Below are 18,726 nucleotides of genomic sequence, written 5' to 3'. Positions count from 1 at the left end.
TTAAAACACTATGGTTGATTTTTAATGAATTTTTAAAAATCCACGCTCAAAAGTGCGCGCTTCTGAAACGTCACGAGCATATGTCACAGGGCGCGAATGGGCAGCCTTCCGCCGAAGATCCCTTGTCTTCGCTAGGGACATTTTGAGCGCGCTGATATTTTTATTTTTTAGAAATTCAATAATCCTTTTGAACACACTATGGAGACCGGATTCGTTAAAGCACAATCTAAATAATCTTCCTCATGTAACATCAACGATGATATTCGAATATTTCCGAGAGTCACCGTTTCGTCTTCGAAGTCGAATGCGTGACCTTCGGCTTCTCCGGTATCGGAAGAGCGCATGACGTCACTTCCTATGCCATTTGACGTCATAAGCGCTTGAACTTTAAAAATTAATTTAAAAAAAAACTACTTATCGTATCGCAAAAATGTTTTCACCTATGATGTTCATACATGTTACTCTATCATATAAAAATAAAACTGAAAAATCGAAAACTTCCCTATTGTAAATTTTATGTTTTTTAGATTGTAACAATGCAGTCTCTCTGGGAGAATCAAGCTTGTGTGATAACATTTTTCCGGCGATTTGGATGACCTTTCTGTCGCTTGGCTGCTAAGCAGCTGAGCGAAATAAAACCTCAGTTGGATGCAAATAATGTTCGTTTAGTCGGCATTGGTGTTGAGGAGCTTGGAGTCAAGGAGTTTATTGAAGGAAATTTTTTTGCTGGAGGTAACTATAAACTTTATTTTAGCTTAAGAGGGCAGAGAAACCTCAGAAATCCAAAGGTCTGACATTCTGGATAATCTTAAAATCTTGTGATGTGAAGGCCTAAAGTTAAGTTAAAAACGAACTGATGAGTGCATCACATGACTTCCTTTTTCACCAATTTAATGTCATTTTCCCATTATTGGTAATTTTAATGTGATTCAATAGTTTACTCTCGAAATATCACCAACAGTGGCCAAATTAAAACCAGATTTAAAAAAAAAAAATCTCAAAATTTGTCGCCAAGTTGGAGACACATTGTTTCATTTAAAAATTTTTAAAGATATTTTGAAAATATTTAATGAACAACTCATTGTGAAATTGTTGTTTGGTTTATTTCAGAATCCCATTGTGTACAATGGAATTCCATGTGTTGGCATCACTTTTTTGAAGGCAAAGTTTTCTGAAATGAATTTATTGAAACTCTGTTGCATTCAACCCCTTATTCCATTCATTTTTGCATTTTGCTTAGTTAAGTTTTGGTTTGAAATTGAAACAGCAGTATTTTATATTCATTATTTTTTTACTTATTTGACGTAAAGTAATATGCTAAACATAAGCAAGTTTATTGTAGCAGTGTAACTTTTTTTTTTTTTGACACACGTATGTACTTCAATGGGGTAGTAACATTATCCTAAAGTGTTTACTGATGCCCATTTCCAAAAAATGGCTAGTATGATACAGTATTATTTTGTCTATTTGTTTTTTTTTTAAATGCGTGTCATGTAAATAAAATCTCTATTAGCATTACAAGGTTAATGTACATTTATGAAGCAACGGGAAAGTCATGGATTTTTTTTTTTTTTTCCATCCCAATGAGCCTGTATGTTACTTATTTTGTAGATTGGAAAATAAAGAATCATGACATGTTTTAAAATTGTAATAAACCTAGATTATTATTCAAAATTTATAATAACTATTTTTATGACAACAATTTAAAATAACTAACTACTCTTTTTAAAATAACTAACTACCCTTTTTCTCTTTTCAGATCTTTTTATTGATGTTGAAAAGAAGTGTTACAAAGATTTGAAGTACAAAAGGTAATTTATCAGATTTTAATAAGTCTCGATTAGTAGATTAAAACATTTTGCAGTGTAGCATGTATGCCATCAAACAACTATTTAAGTCCTAGCAGATAATTGGCATTTAAGAAAATTTAAAGGAAAAATCATTTTTAATACCGTATTTTCCTGTATATAATCCGCGGATTATCTGTTAAAAAAGTGTAAAATTAATGAGGTGCAGATTATACGCTGCTGTGGATTATCAGTGCATTTTTTTTTCTCAACATCAATATTTCCAGCAGGATTCTCCATTAGAGATTGTGAACCCTGCCTGTCTGTTGGTTATTTTACATAGTTTGAATGTTTTCTTCTTAGCCCTCGTAAACCCTGCCTGTATGTTGGTTGTTTTACATAGCTTGAATGTTCTTAGCGCTCCTGAACCCTCCCTGTATGTTGGTTATTTTACATAACTTGAATGTTCTTCTTAGCGATCGTTAACCCTGCCTGTATGTTGGTTATTTCACATAGCTTGAATGTTCTTCTTACGCGATTCGGGCCACGTAAAATAAAAAACGTACAGTAAAAAACGTAGTCTCTGCACAAGACTAGACCTTTCTTGACTCTTTGTCTTCAAGTAATTAGCGTACTATGATGACAATCTCAAAAAGAAATCTTTTTTTTTAGATTATATTGTTATTTTAATATTGAATGTACCTCAAAAGTTGTTAATTCTTCACGTTTTTACTTTAGTTGCTAAAATTGATATGTTACGTCAAAACTTCATTTTTTTTTGCATCATATTATCTGCAAATTATACGAAGGATTTTCTTTTCTTCAGGCCGATTTTAGTACCTGCGGATTATACGCCGCCGCGGATAATATACTGGAGAATACGGTATATATCGGGGCTAAAATTCAAAGTTTTATGTTAAAAGTAGACTCTTCTTCATGTTTTATGTAGAAAAGGAAGGGATATCACAGTTCCCAATTTAATTAGAATTTTACTAACTGATAATGTGATGCAGAAGCACAATTTTTTTTTTCTTTCAATGAAAAATCAACCTTGTGAAAAGTAGGATTATTTAAATTGTGATACAAGAATGAGAAAGCTTTTGTTGGAAACTATTTTATTGTGAATCCAAAAATTAGTCAATGTTTCTTATGATTTTAGCTTTTACTCATTCAGTAATTCAAAACTACTTAAGTGAAATCGAATTAAGTACTTCAGATTATTATTCAATTTGTTGATTTCATAACTGCGTTACAAGTTATTGTTTAACTTTTTTTTTGAAGTGATTCTGGTTAAGATATTACCCCACTTATGGGGATATTTTGTAGAAATTTCGAAGGTCGATGTAGCAACAAGGTTTGACTGCATTAAGACTTGACTGATATGCACGGAATCCTAACCATTTGTAAAACATTGCTTTGATTTATTACTAATGCAGCTGTAGATATTTAGTTTGTTTTTTTGCCTACATTTTTGTATGGTTTTGAAAAAATTGAAAAGTTTGATTTATTAGGATAGTATTGTTAGTTATTGAAGGATATTTTCCTTCTTGCTTTCTCTTGGAACTCTTTGCACAAGTTTCTAGAAAGCTATTTTTTTTTTAATTTTTTTTTTTTTTACTCTATGTTTTTGCTATAACTTTTGGAAAAAGAAAAAAAAACATGTTTTAATTCCGCATATATCTTTTCAAGAGTAAATTTAATATCTTAAAATGTATTTATCTTTCATTTTAGATATGGTATGTTAAGTCTTGTACCAGCTTTATTTGCTAAAACATCTCGTGATGCTGTGTCTGAAGTAAGTAAATGTATTCTTTCATTTAAAAGTTTTTAATTTGAAAATATGTATACATCTACATATTTTCTATTGAAAATCAGGTCCATGTGTAATGCTTAATGTAAAAGGAAAAAGGAGATACAGTTCTGAGGTGTTTCATCACTAGGCACTGTTAGGAGTTCTTCGGTAGAGATAATAGACCTCAAATGCTTATAGAACGCTTTTTTTTTTTTTTTTTGAAGCTGAATAAATTTATCTGTATGTGTAGTGAGTGTATGTAACGCATATATATTTCTGCTTGATTTCTCAAGTTAAATATCTTCATCTTAAAAAAAAAAAAAATTGAACCAGGTTTTTTAGTTTAAACCAAGTTTATTTGGTAAACACTATTTGTAAGAAGATTGATTTTATTTTTGGAAAGTCATGAATATATAATGATTTAATTGTTAATGAATGTTTATTATTCACATTTGAACCTAATTACTTGATGATTAATTAAATAATTAAAAGTAAAATCTCGTAAATTCATTTTATCATAAGTATTTTCTTTAGGGGAAATATTGTCCGAAAATATTTAACTACTAAAAAAAGTACCATAAATTTAATAAATACACCTTGGCACGAATGAATAATCAAAGAAATAATTTACTGTGAGAGTTAAGACATAGTTACAAATAACCAAGAATAGTGATGTGGATCGGGTAAATACCCAGCGGGTAGGTAAATATTTTTTGGGTATTTACCCAAGACCTGGGTAAATACCCAAAAACTGGGTATATTACAAAAAAATGCAAAAAGTGAATGGGAATTTTTTTTAGAATCTAAATATGAAATAATTGGTAAAACTGATACATACATATGTATTACACATTTATAATATTTTTTATTGAAAGACTTGATGAAATTATGAAAGAAACATACCGTGAACCAAAGAATCTTTCTTTTCAATATCATAATTGGAGAATTATAAGCAATTCAATAATGAACTTCAGTATTTCAAAATCACAATCTAGGTTAGTTATATCCAAAATGAAAAAAAAAAAAAAAGGAAACATGAGGGATGTTTGGAAGAATAAACTGAGAAGTTATTAAGACTATGATGTTATTTACTTATTTTATTGCTATTTAAGTGATAAAGTGGCAAATACAGAAACAGTTTTCAAATTAATAAGCAAAAAAATCAAAATATTGTTTTCCGTTGCCTTGCTCATTTGTATTTGCTCCCCGGTACTTCATGATGGAAATTTATTCAAACTATTTTTAATACATGCAATTAGTGATTTAGGGTGGGAAGATAAATATTTTTTGGGGTATTTATCCAAAGACAGGGTAAATCTCCTAGTAACTGCGCATTTTGCAAAAAAAATTTAGGCGGTATCAAAAGGTGATGATTTTCTTTTTGAAACAAACTTTTTAAAACATTTAAGACAGTATCAAAATTCCTTCCTGCTGCAAGTGCAGCTATCTTTTAACTTTTCTTTCCCATTAGCAGTTTTTTATCATTTTAAAACAAACCTCAGCAGTGTCTTTCCTTTAGAATTAATTTAAAAAAAATTTAAGCATCTTCAAACACATTTTACTGAAAAAGGATTGATCAAGTATTTTTATGCTAACATTTATGTTGTACTGCATTTATTTTTAGTATTAAATAGTTTTGTTCTTTACATTAAAACATTGTAAAACAGCTGTAAAGTCTTTTTTTTTTCCTCACACTCAATACATATGCTTGAAATACAAATAAAAAGAGAAAGTCAAAATATCAAAATGAAATAAGCGAACTAAGGACTGGTCACGTTAACAGGGGGTAGACCAGCCACTTAGTTCCCAAGGTCCATTCTTCAGAACATCTTTGGTTTGTTTCTATTTTTGAATTTTAAATGTTTCTGTATATTATGTGTGTGTGTGTGTGTACATATATGAGATGCAGAATACACCTGAGCACTTGAACTAGGTTTGGAGAAAATTTCTGCAAAAGATATAGGTAAATAAATAGTAATAATAAATTGAGCAACATTTTGTTACATTTTGATGTCATGCAGAGACATTACTGGGTTATAAAAGACTAGGACCTTAAAAAATTGATGTTTGCTTTTTTTTTGTAACCAGTTAAGCTTTCTACTTTTTGTTAGAATGGCTTTTTATATCTGAAATTTGGCTATCAACATTGATTAGGCATATCCAACACATTTAATGTGAATATCGTATTAGATTGCTAAGTTGTTTCACACAGTGATTCTTTAAATATGTGATCAAAATACAATTTTTGGACAAAAATTTATTGTTTTGTATATGGTTGGTTATATACGTACATAGTGGAATACATAAAGAAAAGTATTTTAGTTGAATATAAATTTTTGAAATAAATACCCGGGTAAATACCCATTGTGGGTATTTACCCGGGTATATACCCTGGGTATTTACCCCTAAAAATAAATACCTGGGTATTTTACATCACTAACCAAGAATAAAATCTTGTAAATCAATTTCCTCATAATTTAGCATTCTACGAAAAATATATTAATAAAAGTGAATTTAAAATAGAGCTCAGCATAGAAAGTATTTTGCAGTATCTGCAAATGAATCACAAATCTGATGTACATTTCACAATTTTAAAAATCTAAAGACCAACACATATTTTCTTTACAGATTTAAAAAGGAAAAAAAATAGTTACAGATCACACACACACATCACACACACATCTAATGTATCATTGTTAAGACTTATACAATTAGGTCAAATGGGCTTTAAGAGAACCATTATGTTTTTATTGTAGACATTATTTCTCCTGGTTTAATGCATTTAGGAATACAATTTCTTTTTTAAAAATCATTTTAATTAAAACCCTCAAATTCAAAGACAAGTTCTGAAGTTTTTTTCCAGTCTTAATATACTCCTTATTTCATATATTCCTTATTTTTTACAATGCAATTCTTTCAACACATCTCAGTAATAAAGACATTGTAATATTAACAATTGTAATAATAAATGTTTATTTATTCCTCTACCATTCATACATCATTCTTTTATTATATTGGGATTGACAAAGCTCTTTAAAAAGTGAAAATTCGACATGAATTTTTTTTTATAAGAGCACACAGTTGCACGGATATTTTCTGTTTTCAAAATTTTATACATCTTTTTTTTCTTTCCTTGATCCAATTGCAACACCTAGCGTGGATTCCAAAAAGTGAGCGATTTTTTTTCTATCGTCATTGAAATATTTTATAAAGAGATTTATATGTACTACAGATTGCTTAAATGGTGCATGATTTATCTCTATGAATCTTAAGTTGTTAAGCAAATTAGGTAGTAAAATCAAGTTTTGGCTAAAATCTGTTTTTTGTGCTATTTTGAAATGTAAAAGAGAAATGAAAGGAAAATAAATGAATAGATGTAGACCACAAACTACTTGGATTTTTTCTCTATCTAATTTTAAAACAACATGCCATTGGTCTGCCACCATATTTTTGAGTACCTAAAGTTGCGTTGATTTAAGTAAGGAAAGGAAAAACATTTAACAAATTAACATTACATTGAAAAAAAAAAGTTGGCGAAATTTATTAATGTGTAATTTATTTCTAAAATTTTGCTGGTTACTTTGCATTAATTGGATTTTACATCTTCCAATCAAATGTAAAATTTATAGGAACATTTGGGAGAAAAGAGTTTAGTTTTTTTTTTTTTTTTAACCATATGGTTTTATTTTTTTTTAAACCACTTAGTTTAAAGCAAACAACCCTGCGTAAAACAACAAAACTTCATTGTTTAAGTTTCTTCAAATCTAAAGCTAATCTTATGTGAGGATGGGGGTGGGGGAATACTGCTTCAACAAGATTGTAGGTATTTGGAATGGTTTACCAGAAACAGCCGTTACTTCCAGTTGAGTGAATAGTTTTAAAAGGACTTTTGATAAAATATTTTTCAACATTAGTTTGTTTATCATTTCATACTGCTCATTTACAACACTATGCATGTGTACAATTTATAGGTAAAACATGCCGTAATGTATTATTATAAGTCCTTCCTAACATAGTAAAAATGGAAATTAACTGAGTAAATCTTGATAGTTTCTTTTATAACTATCAAGATTTGCTCAGTTAACTTAATCAAAAATAAGTATTAATCAAAAATTTGTAACACTCTTGAAAATAACATGACTGTTTACAGTAATTTTTGCTCTAAGTTCAACTCCCTCTCTGTAATTTTATATTGTGTCCAGTTTGGATTTGAAATGTATGGTGTTAATACCTCATATGAGGCAATGAGAAGCAAAGGGATGCAAGTAGACTATTTTAAGGTTCGAGTAAAACACGTTTTAAGATCAGGTCCTAAATAGGCTCTTATTAAAAAATTTTTCTAAATCATGCTGTACAGCAGCACCTACCAGGGCTACTAGTACAATCTCTTGCCCCAAGACAGAGGAGAGGTTCACCTACCATTTGTACTGGTTATCTCCAATTTTTTAATTTTGACATTTGCATCCCTTTGCTTCTCCCACTATCTCATATGTTATAAATATTTTATATTTTAGTCAAAAGCTTCTAATCTTGGTGGAGATTTGAAAGGAGATTACTACCAAGTTGGTGGAACATTAGTTGTGACTAAAGGTAAGAATCAGTGGCGGCGATTCGGGGGGTGGGCAAGGGGGGCAACTGGCCCTCCCCACACACTTTTTATGGTTTATTTATTTATTTAATTTTCAACTTAGAAACCAAAACTAGAAATTATAAAAAAAGCAGGAGTGTCAAAATTTTCAAATCATAATTAATTGTTTACTTTATGTATCTGTTTAACAAACGTTATTTAGCACAAGCAGTAGCTTTTAGTTTGTATTCACTGTTTAGATATTACTAAATCAAATGTTTTACTTAAGCAAGCCATACTTGTTTAATGACATTATTGCCAAGTGTTTGTGACATCTCAAAATACTTTGGGGTAATTAATGTAAGTCTAATTTATGTGTAAATGCTTCTATGCCTCTTCGGGCAAAGTTATTGTGTACATAATTTATCAAAATCTTAAGGAGAACGTGGATTAAGCTGTTAAATTTGCATCAATTACCACTCATATGCTCTCAAAACTAGCCTCAGCAAAATTTTGTACTTTTTTCTTTCACTTTTTGCTGCTGCTATAAATCCCATGACTTTTAGCTCTCGTTTACCCCCCCCCCCCCCTGTTCAGTCCCAATCGCCGCCTCTGTAAGAATTATTTCTGGTTCAATGACTTAATTGAAAATGTTTATACATACCAGCTCTTTTCTTTGAGGAACAGAATTTTTGCATCATTTTTTTTCATTAAATATTGAAGCTTTGTGTGTAGACTAACCTGTGCACTGAACGTTTGTTGAGTTCTTGGTATTTGGAGATCTTGTGGTGAAGTTTTAAAAAAGAGAAATATTGAACATATACATAACATAACATAAAAAAGTGATGTCATGTTTTCCTGTTTTTGATGCATTTCCCTGACTTTTATGCATGTTTGTGACATCCTTCATGCTTTTAGAATTAACTACTTCTCTTCATCCACCTCTTTATAATCAGTGGCATAGGCAGGGCAAATAGGGAGGTCATACCCCACCTCCCTTTTCTGAAGCGACAAAACTATATGCATGAACACACATGCAAGGGTCTAAAACTGCTTTTTGGCCTTTAATTTTGAAAGTTTCATATGAAACCAGCCTCTCTCCGCCCCCCCCCCCCCCATGAAAAATTTCTTACTACATTGTCTTAGCACAAATTTCTTAGCACATTTGATGTTATATGGAGGGTTCTACAAATCCTGAGATCCAAGTCCCCAGGGCAACTGAAAAAGAATACGTTAGTTGCTAATTCTTTAACTATATCACCCTGGATTTTCCTATAAACTGCAAAACGGTTTTCACCATTTATAGGAAAAAATTTTTACTTCAGCGATTTTGGCCGATTTTTAGGTTAGTCATTAACCAGCGAAATGATTTTCGCTGGTTAATGGCCAATGGCGCCCATATAGCGGGCAAGTGGGGGATCAACCCCCCCCCCTAGAAATGAGAATTTCCTTTCTTTCAGTACTTTTTTCTTTGCAAAAATGTAAAAACATTTCTTCTCCAACCATTAATGAATAATTTATTAAAAATGTCAAAATTTAATAACTTTATCATGTACTGAAATCAGTTTCTATGGGGAAAATATCCTGCTAAACCATGGGGAAATTATCTGACCCCCTCCTCCCCCCTTTAAAATTTTGCATATGGTCACCCATGCTCCTGGCTACTAAGGTTTTAATTTTTTCGAACTCTGGTTGAATGTATCATGATTTGTAAAATTTTAAACAACTTTTGAATAAACTATTTCCTTTTAATTTTAAATTGTATTTTTAATAAACTGTTGACAAAATATAGTACTTAATTATTAATGTTGTAACTATATTTTCTCAGTATATGCTTCCTTTAACTTTTTCATATTCATTATAAAAAATGAAAGGTGGAAAGGGGGAGAAAAAAACACTGATGTTTTTACGTAATTTTTGTACTCAACTTACACAGAAGTATATTGTTTGTAATATGTTTTTACTAGGTGCTGAAGAAGTATTATTGAATCACAAGCAACAAGAGTTGGCTGATCATGTTGACCCTAAAGAAGTATTGAAGTGTTTGAATATAACAGTTGAATCAGAACCAAAAGAATAAACAAAAGAACTATTACCGAAACTTTCATCTGAATAACTACTTAGCAATAATTTTTCCTTACTTAATAGCATATAATGAAAGAGTTTTACTGCTTCGCATATCAGTTATATTGTATCTTAAGTTAGATTATCAAAGGTCCATTCAACAATCTTAGACTTATGTGTTAAAAAATAAACATATCTTGTCCTTTTTTTTTCATGTAAGATATCCATCTATGTTGAATGTTCACCTTTTGATTTTGTGACTTTATCTCAAGCTTCATTAAAATGAAATAAGTATCCCCCCCCCCCCTCCAACTATAAAAAAAAATGTACTAAAACATTATTTATTGCTTCACTTTTAATTGCCCATATTCACCGATTCTGAACTTGGTCAGACACCCAAAAACATTTTTGGTCTTCAAACCAATCAGAAGGCTTCAAATTGCAGTTTGGGTGTCTGATTAAAATTCAAACCACTGGTGAATATGACCATAAGGTTTTGATGCTCATTAAATTTTTGATTTTTTCATCTTCATACCAAAACTATCTGGAAATTAATGAATAATTTTACTTGTTCTACTCGCCTCAAATCTAAATTTTGTAATCACTCTTTTAAACAAATTGATTATAAATTTTGAAATCTATTCTTGATTTTTTTAGTACTTTTTACAGAAAAATGTACTGTGCTGCATATGAAAAAGAAAAATTATCTCAAAAACTGCCATAATTGTACTAGTGTAAGCATTTTATCAGAACTTAAAACTGAATTCCTTTTTTTTTTTTTCTGTATAATGCAAGGACAAAAACTATGTATTCAATCCCTTGTTCTTCAAAAATTAAAAAAAAAAGTTTTTGTTTCTTAAGTGATCACAAAAATACTTCTGCCAACAATGAAAATTTGACAAATATTCCTTTTTATAAGAATATATTTTTACAACCAAAATTTTATGTGTGTGTTTATATGTGTGCTATGCTCAGTGCAATAAAAATGTACTTAGTTGAAAATTAATGAAAGTTTTTTTTTTCTTTTGCTAAGATGAATGGAAAATGTTTTTTCAAACTTAGAGTTTATTCTTTTTGAGATAAAAATGATTTTTAGTTTGAGCTTTTTTTACTAGATATTTTGCAATGACAGAGCTTATGTATTACTGAAGAGCGTTCACACATTGTAACTGCTTTTAATTCTACCTCATCATCTAACCCATTTCAATACAAGAAATGTTCTACCTTTATTTTCTAGAAATACACAAATCTTTGATTTGTTTTAGGTTACAATTCATAAATTCACCAGTGTATATTTACAATGTGAATTAAAAAAGGATCTTAAACTCTTTGAAATCAGTTAATAGGTCATAGCTCTTTTAAATTGACATGAGTCTTTTTATTCTCTACGCTATCAAAAGAATAATTACGTTTCTTGATATTTAATTCAACTTGTAGAAAGCAGTAATAAGTTAAAAGAAAGTGAGGAATTGAAATGAGAAACATATTTTTCTAGTTATTTTCTAACATTTAACTTTGGAGTTGATTGTAGCATTGTTCTTAGTTGTGATTTTTTTTTGAAAAATAATTTTAACATGTGATTCATGTGTGATTAAAAATGACATTTTTCTTATGAATTCTCAAAATTTTGAAAAACTTCTGAGGATGATGCAGATGTGCAAAATTTAGAACATCTGCGGATATATTTAGAAAATTTTTATTATTTGAACTGATTTGTAAAAAAAATGTCATTTTGAAATTCAAATGTTATGAATTTTTATTATTATTATTTAGAGTTCTGCCTGTTTAATATATGTTGAATATTTTGTATGTGTATTTTGATATTTGAATATTTTGCATTTTACTTTTGTTACAATAAAATTTCAAGTTGGATGTTCTTAAATTTTATGACTTTCAATTATTGAAGCGCTTGGCAATTTTCTTTTCTCAAACTGTCTTTAGGTTCAACATATGAGCTGTTAATCGAAAAAGATTTGCAAGTCTTGTTTTTTTTTTTTTTTTTTTTTTTCAAATAATTTGTGCATCATCAGAAATTAGCTCTACCTCATTTTATTTCATGCAAAAGCAGCGTTAGTCTTGCTGCAGCCATTTGTTAATACACAATAATCATAAAGCAAAACAACAGCAGTATTTTGTGCAAATGTTGCTACTAAACCAGGGGTTCCCAACCTGTGGGCGAAGCATTTCTCAGGGGGTCGTGACATTATCCCTATCATATCATTGCATAGTTGAAAAAATTGAAATACATAGGGGGGGAAAATAGCATCATTTTAAAGTAGCATCAGTCCTTGAGACCAATGGCTAATCCAGGAGAGAGAGAGAGAAGGGCTATGGAGCTACAACACCCCTCCTTACTCTCATGATAGAGAACCTGCTCCCCTAATGTGATCTAAGATTATCTTAAGCTTTGGTTTAAGGACAGTCTCCACACATTTCCGGAAAGAAAGTCCTGAAGTCACTCCCTCTAACATCATCCAAAATCGTTTTTGGAACTTCAATTTCAAATAATTTCTGTGAGAGGTTCTCTAAACCCTAATCCTTATTCTGAAAGCTGTCCTGTAGTTTCCTTTTTAAAACTTAACTTTTGAAATATTCCAGGAAGGAGTTCTGAACCCTGTCCCTTAACTTCATCAAAAAAAGCATTTTAATTTTGAAAAAAAATTCAGGGGAGTGCTTACTGTTCCCCTTCACATAATTAAATTTCATATAAAATTTCGTTTTTAGGGCTTATATTTCAAAAAAAAATCAGGATGAGGGTCTCCAAGCATATTCACTTCTCATAAAAAGATAACCTGCTATTCTGTTTCTTGGACTTAAATTTAAGAAAATTTCCTTTTGAGTACTCAAAATTTTCTCTCCCATCACATCTAAAATTTTGTTTTTGGAACTTGAATTTCGAAAAAACTCCGGGGGAGGAGAAGATCCAAATCCAAACCTTTTCACTAATGTTTACAAATATGGCCTATATTGCATTTTTAGAATCGCAAATTCAGAAACTTTCCGGAGGATAGGTGGCCCAAACCCCTTTTCTTTTCACTGTAACAAAGATGGCCAACAACTAAAGCTTAATCGGGACATATAATTTTCGTTTTCAAAAAATTAACAGAGCATCTCCGATCCATCTCTCCTCTTCTCCAACGTTGAAAATCGTCTAAAATTTTATTTTTAGGACTTCAACTTCTCTCTTTCTCCGCTTATATAACGCAATTCTCTTAATTTGATTACTCATATGTTAGTAGTGACACCTCCCCCTCCTCACCTTTAAACATAAATCTGGATCCTTTCACTATATATTCGTTTGAAAAAAAATTGAGTCTTCCATAAACGCCCTCCTCCCAATTTTTTAAAAGGAAATGCATTCATTCATTTCAATGAAAGTGGGAAATCCTGCATTTGCCACTGCTAGGGCGCATGAATTTTGAAAGTATAGAAATAAGATTATATTTTTTCGTTCTGCAATTATTGTAGAAATTAAAAAAAAAAAAAACATTAAGCTTAAATAAAATATCTCCAGCACCTTTAGCTATTATGTTAAATATACGCAATGTCTGTGCTGAAGCAGAAAAACACAAATATATATATACTAGCTGCGTTGCCCGGCTTTGCCCGATCTACTTGGAAAAAAAAACCATTGCGTCAAGTGAAATATCTTCAATAACCAAGATTTAATGAAAGAAAAAAAAAACCATTATGCAAAATTTTCTCGCCAAACAATGACGACAGACACTAAAATACTTTTAAGAAATTAAATAAAATGAGAAAGATGACTCGACGTTAAATCCCGGTTATCACAAATTTGCCATTTCAACTGCGCTTGCGCGCGGACTTTGCTGATTTCAAAATTCTTGCTAAAATTAATTTCAAACATATTAAATGTTAATAAATATGAGATGGTAACAGAAAAAAAAGAAATCACAAAGCTTTCTCTGATTCAATTTTTAGGCCTCGGTGAAGACTGAGCATGGCCCCACTCAATTAATGGTGCTGGGCCATGGACTGAGTTTTGCGTCTTAATTATTAATGGATTCAGTGTCTGATTTTTCCATCAAACAAAGACCCTTTTCAAGGCCAAATTTTTAACCTCACAAGAGCGTACTAGAATTGCAACATCACTTCTAATAAAAAGCCGATTCCTTAACCTAAATAAAAATGTATAATACTAAGCTGTTTACGCCTAACGTAAAATATCCGCGAAAACCGGATATGTGTACTCATATTCCGATTGTTTTTTAAGTACCAGGGCCGATCCTAGGGTGTTGGCCGCCCGTGTGCAAAGACCTGATGTGCCGCCCCTGAAGAGCAATTTGCATGTTTTGACTATAACGCCCATATAAATCTATATAAATCTTTCTTCAAATTTCTGTATCAAGTTCTAATTTTAAAAAAAAGAAAGAAAAAAAACAGAAGAAGAATGAATTTATGTAAAAAGTTAGAAAAATACCTTAGCTACTATTTATATCTTTGACGAAAGTAATAGGTACAAAAAATGGACTAGTCGTAAAAACGCATTTTATAGTATGACTTTGGTGACATCAGAGGAAAGACGGAGGGAAAAAGGGGGGGGGGATCGACCCCAGAAAATATTCGACATTGGTGTATGAAAAATAGCTGTAATTAATATTTGGTTGTGTTTGGTTGCAAGGATAAAAGAGTCGGGAACATTCAAGGTCTATGGAGAAATTTTCAATATTGACGTCAGAAATTGCAATTTTAGGATTTTTTTCGAGACTTGAGGGGAAAGTAATGTTGGAGTTATTTCCTAAAATTCTTTGAAATTTGATGTTAAATTGCAGCTATTTTTTGTGACCTTAATTTAGAAAGGATCGGCGCTCTTCCAGAAAATTTGCTGAAACGGAAGTTTTAAACAAACAATTTTGGGTTATCTTTGTTGACGTTGCTGGAGGGTGGGAGATTAGGTCGTGTCCTATCGAAAGTTGTCAAAATTGAAGTTTAAAACTCAAATTTAAGCTGTCTTTGGTGACGGTAGGGGGTCTGGCATCTTTCCTCTGGTAATTTATCGGCACTATTGTTTCAAAAACACATTTTTCGCTAGATTTGGACACGATAAGAGAAACGGAAGAATATTCCGAACTAAGAGAAATATTTTTCGGAATTAAAATCAATTTTAGGCTATTTTTGTGAAGAAAGGGTTTTAGGGCTCTGAAAAGCGCATTTTTTTACTATCTTTGGTGACGTTAAGGAAACCGAGAAGCTTCAGCGGATCTATCTGACTATATTTTGATATTAATATCTGAAAAAAAAAAAAAAAAAAAACCTAAAAACTTGTCTCCGATTGATGGGGGATGCTGGATGCCCTAGCGCCGTGAAAATTTACGCAAGCCATCCGGAATTGTTTAGAAATGGAAGTCCCAAAATCGTATTTTCGGCATTGTTTGATAACGATGGGACAAAGAGCGGTTGGGGATTCAGTGTGCCCTCAAGAACTATTTTTTGAAACTGAAGTCAGTTTCAGGCTAGTTTAGGTAGGAAGGGTTTGGTGGTTTCACGGAACCATCTAAAAACGAAAGTTTGAGCCATAGTGATTACGTTGGAGAAAAGGGGGATCCGCTGTATTATTTCCCCCAAAGTTCTTCGAAACTGATGATTGAAAAACGCAATTTTAGTTTGTTTATGAATACGTTAAGTGAGAGGGGGTAGGATTGGGGGCCTCTCTAGAGACGCTAATTCAGACCATCTTTGGTATTAATCTGAGGGAATGAATTTCCAGGGCCCTCTACCGCAAAAATTTCAAAAAAGAAATTCGAAAAATACCATTGAGCAATTTTTGATGACGTTAGGAAGGGCTGTCCCCAGAAAAGACATTTTAGATTTTGGAGCCATCATTTTTAGGCTATGTTTGATTACATTAAGGTAGAAAGGGTGAATAAGAGACTTAATTGGATCCTTAAAATCGGTGGTTCAACCAGCGAAATTTTCTGGAATTAAAGTCCTAAAAACGCAGTTTGAAGCCTTATTTAGTCTCGTCAAGGCATCTTTTTGTATCTTCGTTTCGGAGCCACACATAAAATTCGTAACCCGGGGGAAGGGCCCTGTCCTCCTACCTGATCTGAAACCTGGAAGTTCATTCGTGATTTTAATAATTAGAAAAAATTGTTGTAAAGGAGGAAAATTAAAAATTTTAGTTCGTTTATTATATATGTTTGACTCTCAGGGGAGTCGCCATTTTCCATTGTCTCTCCAGTCTCCACGTATTCACGACTGCTGAACACAGAATTTGTTGTTTGAAATACTTGCGAGAGTATCCTATCAGCATTTTTTTTTTTTTTACATCAAATATGTCTTCATTGTTAAGGGTCAATAAAAGCTTGGGAGGCTGGGGATGAGCATTTGTGGCCTTTAGAGGGCACCCTTTCATGCTTTGGGGGGGGGGGTTGATTTCCGTCATTGCCCCTCCGTCATTGCTCTAACATTCCATTTTTCTTTATTTGCTATGCTGTTGGAAAATTGTCACCTACTTTAATAATTGAACATTTAAAATTCTGCATATTTATTCGACTTATTATCTCATCTTGTGAGAAATTCTTGATGAATTTTGTTTGATTAAAAGAACTATATGATGCGGCCTGCGGCCGCCCCTTGCTTTGGCCGCCCTTGTGCGGTGCACACTCTGCACACCTACTAGGATCGGCCCTGTTAAGTACACAACGTGTTTTACGTTTATGTTAAGTAAATATTTACAAACCAATAAATATTGAAGTGTCATTTTTCTCTTTACATTATAAAGGTTATCAGTTATTCATATAGGTAGTTTTATATAATTTACCAGGAAACCGCTGTGAAAATATTCAAATCGCATTCATTAATTGGTTGGGACTCTAGTTCAGCCAAAATGTAAGCAAGCTACACGAAATCTTAAAACAGAAAGCCCAAAAAGCTAAGTCCGCGCGCAAGCGCAGTTGAAATGGCAAATTTGTGATAACCGGGATTTAACGTCAAGTAGAAAGATGGATTTAAAAGGCGTAACCATGGAAACACAAAATAAAATAAGTTTAAGAATTGAAAATGAGAAAGATGAAAATAAACAATGGATTCAAAAAGCGTTACCGTGGAAACGCAAAATAAAATGGTTAAAAACTTGACGTTTAAAAATCTGTTCTCTATTCATTTAATTCGCTTGTAACTTTTTTTCTAATGGAGATAGAGAGTTAAACTTTCGACCATAGGTCGTGTTAGATCTGGAGTAAAAAAAGCAGCTCTATCCAATGCTGTCAAAAAGGAAACTGTAGGACAATTCCTCCACTTTTTATTGATGGATTTAATGAAGAAAGTAGTTCCTAAATTTCAGCTAAGCCTAAAAAAAATTTGAACTAAAAACGTAAAAAACTCCCGCCGCAATTAAGTTGGAGCATTGGAACAAATTGCGTAGAACGCGGAAAATTCTTCTCTTTCCAACAATGTATAATACTATTATTTGCAAGTAATTTTTCACCCCCATATTCGGGAATTTACGTGAAAATTGGGCCTAAATTGGAATAAAATAAGAACTATTCATCGAATTGTTTTCGAACTGGCTTGCAAACCTTCTCAGGACTTAAAGGAACAAATTGTGAAAATTTCAGCAAAATCGGCCGGATAGTTCTTGAGTTTTGCTAGTTCAAACACACAGACGCTTTTTGGGGACTGCATTTTATACTATGTAGAGATATAGGGGACACATTGGGGTTGCGGGATGTTTAGTTATTGAAAAGGGGACGCAAAGTGAAAATGTTGGGAACCACTACTAAACCATCCAACTCCTCAAAACCTTGTTTTATTCGTGTATATCACTTTTACAATCTATGGCTTGTATTAAAATTTTAAATGTTTCATTTTAAATTTACCAAACTTTATTTCATTAGATTTAAATTGTACTTTTGTAATCCTGGCTCATTTGATAATTTTACACTACTGCTCCAAAATATTAGCACATATACTTGGTAAAAGAATTCAGATTTAGAATTTCTAAAATGCTTTTATTAAAAGTATCTCATTTCAGCAAAAAAAATAAATAAATAATAAAATAAATAAAACAGCCTGCGTTCTCTTAATTAACCCCTTACACACAAGTCAAAGAAAAAGTACAAGATTCACTGCCTAGTGCTAGCCTTTTACTACACTGGGGCACGTATGTAGGCAATATATTAGGCGAAAATAAGTGCAAGGTTTGTGTCTAAAAAGTTGACCCTCACAAAATAAATAATAAGAGACAAAATTGCAATCAAAAGCTTTCGGGGTAATTTATCTGGTAGTGCACATGATAACATTTTGGAAGGACGTATATGTACGCCTGGAGCAGTTAACTCATTTGCTGGTCAAGACTCTTACATATACCCACAGAAGTAAAGGAATCTGTAATTTTTAGTTTGCTCTTGTTTTATTTAAGCTCTTGTGAAATTTTGTTTAAATTAACTGAATATAGGTTGCTCGCTTTCATTTATCTTGGTTTTTTTTCTCTTGGTTTATTTATTTATTTTATTTAAAAACTTACTTTTTTAATTTTCAAACTTCTTTTTTTT

General features: G+C 31.7%; 1 protein-coding gene across 1 annotated transcript; it reads left to right on the top strand.

The window, feature by feature from the left end:
* Window positions 1-599: 599 nt before the first annotated feature.
* Window positions 600-12,086, top strand: LOC129228637 (prostamide/prostaglandin F synthase-like; the record flags this gene model as incomplete). Its single annotated transcript, XM_054863319.1, has 5 exons — window positions 600-732; window positions 1,760-1,811; window positions 3,519-3,582; window positions 8,094-8,169; window positions 10,114-12,086. Coding segments are annotated over 5 exons (438 nt in total), but the record flags the coding sequence as incomplete, so codon positions are not given.
* Between the last annotated feature and the right edge of the window lie 6,640 nt (window positions 12,087-18,726).

The sequence above is a fragment of the Uloborus diversus genome, chromosome 8 (genome assembly GCF_026930045.1).
Source record: "Uloborus diversus isolate 005 chromosome 8, Udiv.v.3.1, whole genome shotgun sequence".
NCBI lineage: Eukaryota > Metazoa > Arthropoda > Arachnida > Araneae > Uloboridae > Uloborus > Uloborus diversus.
This window is presented reverse-complemented; position numbering and strand designations above follow the sequence as displayed.